General features: G+C 25.1%; 1 protein-coding gene across 2 annotated transcripts in view; it reads right to left on the minus strand.

Annotated features, from left to right (window-relative positions):
* Nucleotides 1-2,146: 2,146 nt before the first annotated feature.
* Nucleotides 2,147-12,598, minus strand: part of LOC100159832 (transferrin) — a 16,461-nt gene continuing 6,009 nt past the window's right edge. The window contains exons 2-14 of one of the 2 annotated variants that reach the window (XM_008186043.3): nucleotides 11,811-11,941; nucleotides 10,276-10,297; nucleotides 9,151-9,293; nucleotides 8,425-8,569; nucleotides 8,203-8,360; nucleotides 7,985-8,109; nucleotides 7,505-7,906; nucleotides 7,281-7,435; nucleotides 5,929-6,069; nucleotides 5,744-5,866; nucleotides 5,533-5,654; nucleotides 3,839-4,006; nucleotides 2,147-2,491 (exon numbers count right to left, since the gene is read on the minus strand). In XM_008186043.3, the coding sequence (XP_008184265.1) occupies nucleotides 2,300-2,491; nucleotides 3,839-4,006; nucleotides 5,533-5,654; nucleotides 5,744-5,866; nucleotides 5,929-6,069; nucleotides 7,281-7,435; nucleotides 7,505-7,906; nucleotides 7,985-8,109; nucleotides 8,203-8,360; nucleotides 8,425-8,569; nucleotides 9,151-9,293; nucleotides 10,276-10,297; nucleotides 11,811-11,834 (1,920 nt within the window). In that variant the 5' untranslated portion in view covers nucleotides 11,835-11,941 and the 3' untranslated portion in view covers nucleotides 2,147-2,299. The remainder of the gene's footprint in view (nucleotides 2,492-3,838; nucleotides 4,007-5,532; nucleotides 5,655-5,743; nucleotides 5,867-5,928; nucleotides 6,070-7,280; nucleotides 7,436-7,504; nucleotides 7,907-7,984; nucleotides 8,110-8,202; nucleotides 8,361-8,424; nucleotides 8,570-9,150; nucleotides 9,294-10,275; nucleotides 10,298-11,810; nucleotides 11,942-12,598) is intronic. The other variant, XM_001946446.5, reaches the window with a different exon arrangement.

Raw genomic sequence — 12,598 nt, forward strand, 5'->3', positions numbered from 1 at the left:
TACATTCATTTATATATATACATAGTTAAATAGTTTTATGTTCGTTACAGTACTAATGCCTGTATTCATAGTCAATTTCTGTGTCACTGTGTCACCTAAGACATGTTAAACTATATTTCTTTTACTCTTATGTGACATATAAATTGACTATATATACGGACTGAATGTGGGCATTAACTAGTTAAAGTTAAAGTTAAATTAAAAAGTTAATTTTTTTTTTTAACTTAACTATTTAGTTTATTTTCTAATCAACTTATGCACTTAACTAGTTTAATTTACAGTTGAAATAACTTAGCTTTTCTCAGTTGATTTTAAAAAAATTCATCAAGTTAAAAACATTTTGAAATTTTTTTGTTTATACGTAAATATTACTATATCAGTATAAAATAAAAATAATCTAATACAAAAACACAAAAATTTCTGTTCTTTATCTTTATAACATAATTTTGTGTATATTAATATATTTTATTAAGTCGTAAATTATATATTGTGTGAGTTGCAAATTGCAATTATAAATGTTTTTAATAAAATTAATAATTTTAAATTACAAATTTACAATTATTACCTAGGTTTTATTGTTTTAATGTTATATAACTTATAATATATATAAAGGTCATGTACTCATCTTCACGTATCTTCACATGGCATTCAATTACTATACGATATAAAAAAATATATTTGTTAAGTTATTAATATGAGATGAGTATAATTTAAATTAGTAAATAATACTTAATAGTAAAGTAAAAGTAAAAGGGTTTACAGTGTAGTACATTATGATAACAGTTCAATAAAATTGCTTTTTATAATTTATAAATTAGAAACTAGACAGACACATTCATTCTTTATGCGATTTACACAATAATTAAAAAAAATAGATTAACTTTTTTTAAACTGAGTTAAGTTAATATTTTTTTCTATATTAACTTTTAATTTATCGAGTTAAATTTATAATTTTTTAACTGTTAACTTTTAACTTATCGATCTTGTGTCCTCTTAACTTAACTTGAGTTAATTATTTTCATTAATTTCCCACTTTCGCGGACATTAGTCAAAACTCAAGTTTACGCAGTGCAAATTACTACAAATTAAAATCATAATTTTTATTTGAAAACCACAGTGGACTGTGATATTAATTTATATATAGGTATAACTTAACCTATGTGTAATATAGGTATTGATCGATGACCGATGCCTATTATCTCATGATAGGTACCTCAGGTATACTCGGTAGGTACCTTAGATAATAATTAAGCAAACTAATAATAACTAAGCTCAGTACCTACCTCACGATAAGATAGGTTCACAATTAATGTTGATAGTATTATTATAGTCGTAGATATAATTGTATTGCTTATAATAATTACTATGCCATGAAGTACGTAGCCCATATTACTATTCCTTAACACCTTATATTATAAGGCTTAGGTATACCATTGATATATGTATATATTAATATATATTGGGAATACAAATTTTTTCGGGATTTATTTTATATGTAGGTATAAATGTTTAATAAATATATATCACAAACGATATTTCATCGACGGATGACGATAATTCATATTGAAGACTATATACTCATATTGCTATTTTTATTTTTTACCTGAATTCGGCTATTGAAGCATATACTAAATGTCTAAATGTAATTTTGAATTTTTTCCAAATATATTATTTCTTTTGAATTTATTAGTTATATACTAGCAGTTTTGACCATAACATCAGAAAGCACATCTTCTACCATGAAAGGATTAAAAAACAAATTACGAAACTCATCAGACCAAGTATATTGAAGTATCACTTTTAGGTTTAATGATTATTTTGAGTGTACACAGCTGTACACAGAACAATTTAAATCAATCCATTTCAATCAATCAATCAATCGATTCGCAAAAGAAATAAAAAGACTGCTAGACTTAGTATTATAAAAATATTTAATTAAAAATTTTATAAATTTATCAAACATGTAATACTTAAAAAACTTAAAGTTTTTAAATCATTTTTTTAAGTTAATATTTTTGTATTTTATGAAAATATATTATTTGGTTTTAAATCCCTCCAGAAAATTAATTCCAGCTACATCCTTGATAAGTAACTAGGGTATTTTACAGTTCCATATAATATACAGAGTATAAGAAAACAAAACTAATATTTTTTCCTTAGAGTGATAAGGAATCTATTTATCAATGTATATTGTATAATATATATTATTAATTAGTAATTACAATCATTATCATATAATATGGATCACAATTTTTTTTTTAAATTAGGTACCTATACGTAATTTTTTGGTATTGAGTGTTTATATACAAAATTTAAATAATAGCTTACAAAATATAAGTAACTGTAATACAGAAAGAGGTATTATCGAGACGCTAGAACTTACAGTAGGTTTCAGATCATTTAAAATATGAATGTTAGATTCGTACTGTGGCGCTATCGGCGTTTGGTGTTCCTTTAACTGTTCAATGGTTTCCAATTTTTCTGTATCTGCCTGTATGTGATATGAATATATATTTTTATTAGGTATTGATAAATCTATATGACGTATACTGAATATATATATAAAAGCTAAATACCATTCACTCACTCATCACTACAACTCGAAAACTCCATAACATATGTAGGTACATGGAATTTGGAATATTGGTAAGGTACACTAATGATCTAGATGTGCAATTAGAAAGGATTTTCCGATATTCGCATTTTTAAGAGGTGGTCAAACGGGGGTCTTGAAATACACGATTGTTTAATTGATACTTTTTTTGAAAATATAAATAGTTGCCATTCAGAGGCGTGCTCAGGAATTTTGGATGGATGGGGGGGGGGGGGTATTTTTTTCAAACAAAATATTTTATAAATTTAGCGTTTTAAATCATGTTAAGCGCACACTTGAATTTTTCAATTTTTTTTTCAAAAATTGTTATGTATAACAATCAGTAACTGATCTTAACTGTTAAGAACGATGGTTCAAAAATTAATAATTCATTTTTGAACCAATTAGCAATTAGCAGCAATTATTGCTGGAAATCATTAGTTTTTATAGTATAGCTTTACGATGTTCATGATTTTCGGTGTCTTACGCATTTTGCGTGAGCTTTGTAAGGCTATAACGCCTATAACTTAAAATCTAATGATTTCCGGCAATTCATTTTGGCAAAATCGTTCTTAACTCGCTGTAATAAATAAGTTTCCGAAAAGAAATTGAAAAAATTGCGTGGGTGCTAAACTAGGTTCGTTCCAAATAAATTATTATAATTATATGTAAGTACATATTTTGTATTTGTAAAATGTCTGAATCCCCTACCGGCCTACTCTCCTTTGAGCTTGTCCATGTTGTCATTGGTTATTCGTGCAGATCAGGTACAAGCATGCATTAAATCATCACGTTTACATGGCCTTGATTAAAGAAACTATAAGTTAAAACCAAATGTATGTGTGTATCTTATATATTATAAAACTACTCATTGGAATTTGACGAAAATCTCAGGTTTTTTTAGAGATGTCAGAAAAGTTTAGGAAATAGGTACCTAAGTATTTTAAACATCGTTAAGAAATGTAGCAAGTGCTAAATCCAATCCGCGACGCCCATCTAAGTCAAATAATTTCACAAAGCTAGGCACACAGCTGATTTTCCCATATACTAAAACTGAGGTACGCTCAAGCCGAGATACACCTATATGGGGTAGATATATACTAAATAGGATTTGCCACAGAAAAATAAAATAATAAACATGGGCTAACTCGGAATACTCAACTAGGTAGTGATTATATAATATATAATATACATTACAAATTAGGCAAAATTACTATAGTTATGTATTTTTATTTTTTATTTTACCGGAAACATGGGATCAGCAAAATCATCAAATGGTCCATACATAGAGAAAACTGGTGGTAATAGATTATTATTTGACTTGGTTCTTCGTCCAAAAGTCATATCCATGTTTATTAATAATGAGGTCATTTCTTTTTTGGAAATTGAAGTCATATTTGGTTTTGCTAATATCTATAAACACAAAATAATATAGTTTACTTTATATGTGTCTATATGACAATTGCTATTATCTGTATGACGTTATATCCTATATTTATAAATTAAATTCAAGTTAAATGTAGACAAATTCGGTATTTTAAATTTTAAATCTAGGTATAGGTTAGGTATAGATATTGAAATAATAAATGTTTTGTATACCTACCTTTTAAATTATAATACTTTTTTAAATTTATATTATGAGTACAATACAACTATAATTTATAAATTATACTTCGTAAATTAACATAACACAATTCTACATAATGTTTAACAATTTTTCGCACCAAATAAAAAAAATGTGGGCAAGTGGGTGTTGCTTTGCTGTACAGTAGGTTTAAAGTGAATCACTGTAAAATGGATGGTGTTAAATTTGAATTCAATAATATAATATCATTGTATACGAAAACGATTCTGAGTGAAGACGGCCAGTCAGCCATGCTATTATTATAAGTATATTTTATGATATTATTGTGAATAAAGTAATTTATTTAGCTATTCACGTGGAACCTTGTTTTAAATTTTTAATCCTTAGCTATAAAAGTTGAACGTTTTATACTTTTTTTACTACAAAATAATTTTTAAATTTTAAATTTGATAAATTTTGTTAAAATTTGGAATTTTAATGCTTATAAAAAGAAATCTTGCCATTGTATTTTTAAACTGATATTGTAACAATATGTGAAGGAGCCTTGTGTGGGTCACATAACATAAAACCCAAAAAAGTTAATTATAACGAAAGTTTGTTCTTTACTAATTACAAAATAATATAACAGAAATACGAATTATATGGTAATTATTGTTTTTTGATACTTTTTAAAACAGATAGCCGATAGCCGATAGGTACTAATTTTGAGTAAGTATTTAAATATGAAATATAAAAATACTGAGAAAAAAAAGTATTAATTACAAAAAAGTAATTATAAAAGTATATTTATAAACTTTTAAATACTTTTCAAAGGTTTTATAAATATTTTTTTTATCTTATAAATCAACTAAACCGATTTTCATGTTTTTGTTTATTTTATAGAGCATTTTTAACTATTTAACTATTGTTTCATCTATTAAATACAAACTATTTTTTTGTCAAAGTTTTCGGTTGAGTACAAAATTCACAGTAAAAATTATATATTATTACAATTCACATTTTTTATGTTTTTATTTTACGTAATAAAAATAGAAAATATATTAACTAAAAAGAATAAGTATTTGAAAGTTAGTATTTGTTTTTAATTACAGATACTTATAGAAAGTATTTAAAATACGTATTTGTGTATTAAGTTCTTAAAAAGTATTTGAATACTTTTATTTAAGTACTTTACAAGACTGCCTACAGCCTACGATATGCACGATATTAAAAATGTCTTTTAATATGTAAGAGTAAGACTATATTATATATTTTCATTTACTTTATTTTAACGTAGACAATTTATATTTTGCAACTTAACTAGCATACATATAAATTAATTATAAAGATTTAACTTATAATATTATAAACTCACATGTCCAAAGTAAGACCATGACAATGGACAATCAACCGAAGTACGAATTTTTTGATTGCACACAGTTGAAAAATTATGCACGTTAAAATTGTTAGGTAGGTTTAATGGTGATCTTAAAATATCTAAAAAATAAGTAGAATAATATAGTAGGTAGCTCTAAATATTAATACAATACAATTTTATTCAAATATTCACACATTTTTATACTTACCTAAATATTGATTAATGTGAAGAGTATTGATAAATGCTACATCTCCACCTCCTTCAATGATACATCTAAGTGTTTGGGTTTCAATCCACATCCCATTTTTATTACTATCTTCGGGTAATATATCTGAAGATTAAAGTTATTATTTTACTTATTTAGTAGGTTATTGAATTTGCACTATACTTTACCATCAAAATCACATTCTTTCATTACGTTTTGATCAGAACTTAAAATTGCACAGCTATCACTGAAGAAGTTTTGTATTGTTTTATTATTCGGAAATAATTCAATATTTTCTAGTTTGAGTGTGATTAATAATGAATTCCAAACTAAATTATTATAAAAATAAATAAATAGTGTTTAATTATTTAACTGGAAACAATATGCTACATTAATTTTATTGGTAAATTGTTGTGATTTATGAAAACATTATTGTATAGTTTGAAGCATTATTTTATAACTTCAAGTTTTTAAAAAAATAATGAATTAATACTATTTTCATAATATTTTAGAGTAATTTTAATTACATAACTAGAAAGAGAATACTTTTTTTTAAAAAACGTTGTGTAAATTTTGAATGCTGAATCCATTTTTTTTTTTAAGAACGAGCATTACATTTTATGAGTGAGGGGCTAGTTTAGTAATTATTTTGGCATTTTTTGGAAAAAAATATACAATGATTAATTGATGATATTTATAATTTATTTAGAACTTTTAAATGTCAATAATTATGTAATTTAATTTGGTAATACTTAAAATACTTATGCCTTAAAGATAAATATATAATACCCCAAATGGTAAGGGTCACCAAAGGTAAAGTCGTACAGTTAGTAAATATGATGTATTATTGATGTTAAAATAAGTAATAACTTATTAAATAACTTATAACTACTAAAAATACAATTTGACTTAGAAAAATTAAGTTTGTGATAATAATCATATTCCATGACTAAATAGTAAAATTCAATCTCGATCATGATTCATTTTTTAGCTCAATTTTTACTAATTTACCATTGTAATATATATATATTATTTTAGTAATTTATACTGACTTATATACAGGTAATAACCAATTGGTATTAACGTATAATTTGATGAATTTAATTGAGAAATCAATGAATTTTTAATAATTATAGATATCATTCTCTTTTATAATATATTTGAAATTTGACTATCAGTTAGTTAGTTTTTTCCTTGTAGGTAGTCAAATATCCCTGGCCCTTGCAGCTTAGTTGTAGGTACTCCAACTCCAGTACTCCACTACACGTTAAATGCTGTTAATAATAGATTTCGTTTATTTGTTCAATATTTGATGTTTATACATCAATATATGATTATGAAATTAAAAATAATGATTATCAAACAAGTTAGATTGATATATTATAAATATTTCTAAAGATCTATATGGATATTTAACATTTTTCGATATCACAAAAATTGACCGATAAAATTATGTAAATTTATATGTATCACATTTGTATTCAATATTATTTCAGAAAACAATATTGTTTGGGCAATTATATTAGGATTTTTCTTTTACCATAACCATCATATAAAGGAAAGCAGGCTTTTTTGTTTTTCAACTGTCGTAAATCTCCCGCAATATTTTTTCTCAACATTACTGCACTCGTTTTTCTATATAAATGGTGATAAAGTGAAGTTGCATAAAGTATTGGTTTTGAAATACCATAGTTTCTAAAATATAATTAATTAATTTTAGATTTAATTTTAAGTATTGATAATATTTTATACATGGATACTTACCTTCTAAAAGAAGCAATTTTATCAGCATCTAATATCATCATATCTACTTCTCCAGCTTTTAATTTTTTCCCACAATTCGGAGTAATTATGCAATTCAATTTTGGCTGTATACCATAACTTATTGATATATCTGAAAGCACTTGGCATTTGTTTAAGGCTGTTATTGTTTCAATACACATAGAAAATGCACGATCTTTGCACAATTGTCCTTGTTCTTCAGCTTTTATATATCCAGGAGCTGAAAAAACATATTCTTTTGGACTTCTAATGATATTAGATGAAATAGGTTCAGAATAGTATAGAAGTAAATTGTTTAAGGCCCACTGCCACGAAGTTGCGTTTTTTAATTCCTTAGCTGTATTTACGTAGTTAACCATTCTTTGTATATTTAATGATGCTGAACTAGAAATAATTTTATAATTGTTTTTTTTTTTTTTAAATGTATAGACTGTTGTATTCACTTATTGCATTTATATTTACTTTCTTGCAATTACGGCTGGCCAAGGTCGAGATACCCAAACGCATGGATTAGAAGTTTCCATTGGTTGTAAAGTACCATTAGGACATAGAAAACTTATTTTACTGCAAGCATTGGTACTGTCGCCCTTAAGTACAAATAAATGCATGCATGTAGTATTCAACGCATAATAATTATTAACGCTACATATAAAACACAAATAATATATTATTTTATTTACTTTAAAATGTACTCTAACGTCGGATAGTCTGGCCCAACTAATATCTCCAAAACAATCACTTAAACACTGTAATGCTCCCTGCCTTCCCCAAAATTGATCATTAACGCTGCATTTTGATGGATTCTTACAATTTGCACACAAATTTGGATATTTTTCTTCTGTGCAATTACATTTAAAATTAAACACATCATATTTGGAATAATACATTTTATAATTACCTACTTAGTATATTATCCATATCAGGATCTGGATCCCATTGACCTGGTTTGCAAGACTCGTCAAAAAATTGAGAAAGCGATTTTAATTGATTTTCTATTAGGCTTAATTGCGGATCGCATTTTTGTGGAACAATAACTCGCTCAAAATACTTGAAAGAATATTATTATATTATGTTACATAATCAAATATACATCTAATACATAAGTAATTAAATACAATTATTAAGCCAGCTTATTTTAAATTTCATGGTTTAAAATGATATATTAGGCTATTATAATATAATATTTTATTACAATATGTGTATGCAATTAATAATAATAATTATTTATATAATATTTTAATAAGGGCACTTCATTGAGCTATTAAGTTATTATTAGTAAGAACTAGTTTCTATTTGATGCATGTATTAGATACCAGATGAATAGATGATAATAATTATTAAACAGATGTATCCTAGATGTATCCAATCTGAGTCATATAGATTTAAAACAAGTATGATATTATAAACTTTTTAAATACTTTTGAAATTACGTAGTTTTAATAATTAATAATTAATATTATATAAGATACCTATTATATATAGTCCTATAATATTTAATGTTTTATAATGTTATATGAAATAAATACGTTATTTTATCTAATTCGAAATAAGTTTATATACATTTATATTTTTAACTAGGTAGATATAACTACATATAATATGTCTATATAAGTTATAATTTAATTTACTTGTGATATTAAGGTGGACCATCCATTTCCTGGGTCTCCTTCATAAAATCCTGGATGACATAAACGTTTACCCTTTAAATCGTCTAAGTTCTTAATGCCGGCATCTTCATTAATTAGCACTACCATGTTATAATCAAATTGTTCTAAAAAATATTAAATTTACATTCAAATATTATACCAATAAAATAATACTGATGTAATATCATTAATAATTAGAATTAGCTCTAGTTTATATTTTATGTTGAACCCTATTAATATTTATAATTAAAATTCTTTCGTATTTTAATATAATATACCTATTTTAAGAATATAAAACACGTGTTTAATTTTTTGCGTTTATGTTATTTTGGATTAAGATAATAAATACATCATAGACACAGTTCGAATTTAATTTTTAAACTTTGAGTGAAGCAATGGACCATGAATATATTGGTTTTACAATGACTTGTGATTTTTATCAAGATAAAATAAGTAAATATGCATTAAATTTACTATAATACTTAATATTTGTACTTTACTATTCAAAAGTCAACAATTGTCTTTACTCTTATGAATAATCGGGAAAAACGGGAATTTTTACGTAAAAACAGTTTTTGCCAATATCAATATGGTTTTTTTTTGGAGTAGGTACCTACCTAATTCAAAATTGAATAATTTTAGGGACTTGAAATGTTCACAAAATATTATGGTTTCCTAAAAAATTATGTAATTTTAAATTTAAATATATTTTAGTTATTTTTGTGTAATTTATAGACTTTCAAATTGCTGTGTTTTTTTTTTGCTTTTGAATGATAAAAAATTTGTCTGTGAGAAAAATACGTTTGACATTTAATATAAGGTTTCTCACTACAATTAATAATATCTAAACTACATAATCACATATTTTTTTATAAGCGTTAAAAGTTTAATTTTTTTAAGAAATTCTTTAACATCACGAAAATGTTTGAACTATTTTGTCGTTAAAAATCATTTTTAGATTTTGCTATAAACGTTGATGAAAATGTCTATGATTGGTTAATAAGCTTGAAAGTTTTAAGCAAGATTCCACATAAGTTGCGTTATAGTACCTAATATTTAAGAATATCGATAATAATATTATATTTTGACAAACGTGTTTCAACCAACCGTTCCAACCATTCATCAGCCCCTACAAACAAATAAAAAACAGCTAATGACCATAGTTGCCGGGCTGAATAACAAAAAAAAAATATTATATTATATTGTATACATTTTTTTTTGATTAATAGTTTAAAATGTTGACAAAATGTGTCCAATTCAAAATTTCACAATTTGAAATTTGAATAACTAAAGATTGAAAATTTAATACATGCGGTTCCCCACAAATTATGCATTACAAACCTAAAAATCTCAGAAATAGATATTATACACAATTTTTTTAAAACAATTAAATTTTATGTTTGAATGGTTACATATTTAAACGAAATACAATGATTTTAGTTATTTTTTGTGATTTATTAAGAGAGTTGAAGCTTCACCAGTACGAATATTACTATTTATTACAACGAATAGAAATCAGGAAATAAAACAATAGTGGTATATAGACAACAACTGTTGTAGAAAATTGAAGTAACACTGAGTATGCTACATAATATAATATAACGATTTTAATAACATTATATTTATACATAGGTATAATACAGTAGATAAAAAAAATTGACATACATGCATTAATAAAAAGCAAGAAAAACAATCATTAAAAAGAAAAAAAAGGAGAAGGGAACATCTAAAACAAATAACACATCTATAGACAATAAGTTAAGTAGCAATATAAAATTGATACCTTATTCAAAACTAGGTTAAGAAAACATTTACGCAATAAATAACAATTATTAGTGTAATTTTACCCTTAGTCAGTGGTTAGCTATTATAAAATTGGAAAAAATTTTTTTTAGAAAACTATCAGCTATAGGTATACATTTTTCTAATTACTCGATTGCATGTTAATTTTAAATATTTACATAATTACATTTTAAGAATTTTTATCACCTTTATACTTAGTAATATCATAGGCTGACTGACCGTGTTCGCTCAGAATAGTTTTTTTATACTTTTTTTTTTTACATTTTTATATCGATTATAATATCGATATTTTTAGGACGCAATTAGGTCATAAAAAAAGGTATACTGGGACGCAAATCGGCTATGACCTTTTTGAACCTTTTTTTTGCGGGACGCAACTCACCTACTGATAATAATTTCGGACGCAAGTAGTATGCTCCCGTTTTTTTTATAAGCATTTAAGATTCGAATTTTGATAAAATTTATCAAATTTAAAATGTAATAATAATTTTGTAGTTAATGTTCAACTTTTATAGTTAAGGATTGAAAATTTAAAACAAGGTTCCACCTTCCACGTAAATAGATTATAATATATAAATTACTTTTTTAAGCTAACTGACTGTCTTCGCTTAGAATCGTTTTTCTTATACAATGCTATTATATTATAGAATTCAACTTTAACCCATATCCATTATAGTGACCCACTGTAACTACTGTACAGCAGAGCGACACCCACTTGCCCGGCTTTTTGATATCGCATATTTAAGTGTGCATGGTTAAACAAATAGATATTTGATATGGTTATATATCTTACGAATAACAAAATGTAACTATATAAATATAAATAATATATAATATACCATTTTCAAATAAACGAATTTCATTCGTAATGCTTAAATAGTCGTTCCACTGAGTTGCATATGATATTTCTTCAGCTTGAAACACTCCAAAATCTGCTTCTCCATTAAGAATTTTTCTTAAACAATGTAACCTATAAGTTATTATTTTATTATTATACATACATACATACTGTTGAATATTTTGCAACTATCTATGGTCAGGTATAAATTTACTATTTTGGTACGCTTAAAATTGACACTGTTTATGATATAGACGCAAATACCAAGAAGGGTTTGAATTATTAAATACATTTAAAGCCCCCCTCCAAAAAAAAAATTATGTACACATCTGCAGTAATTATAAAAAAAACATTTATTTTTTTAATAAAACAGATTTTAGATGGATAACATTTTGTATAGTCGATTACCGAGGAGTGAGGACGGTAATTGTCTTAGTACCTATACCTATTACTTTTATTTCTATTAGTTAATACTAGATATTTGTCCAATAAATTACTTAGTTGTGTTTCACCACATTTTTTGTCCTTATTGCTTTAGGCCACCAAATAACATCAGAAGCATTCAGAAATTGATAATATTGATGATATTAATGTTTTTCAGACGTATAAGCTGTGGTAAACCTCTGACATAATAATTAATAATTATAAAAATGCATTTAAAATAATATTTTTTCCGTTGAACTACGGATTACACACAAGACAATAGGTACAATAGAAAGAAAAATATGGGAATATTGCTGTATTTTAGGTGTTAATATGCCCCTGAAAATAACTTGGCCTTGCGTACTT

Source organism: Acyrthosiphon pisum, chromosome A1, assembly GCF_005508785.2.
Source record: "Acyrthosiphon pisum isolate AL4f chromosome A1, pea_aphid_22Mar2018_4r6ur, whole genome shotgun sequence".
NCBI lineage: Eukaryota > Metazoa > Arthropoda > Insecta > Hemiptera > Aphididae > Acyrthosiphon > Acyrthosiphon pisum.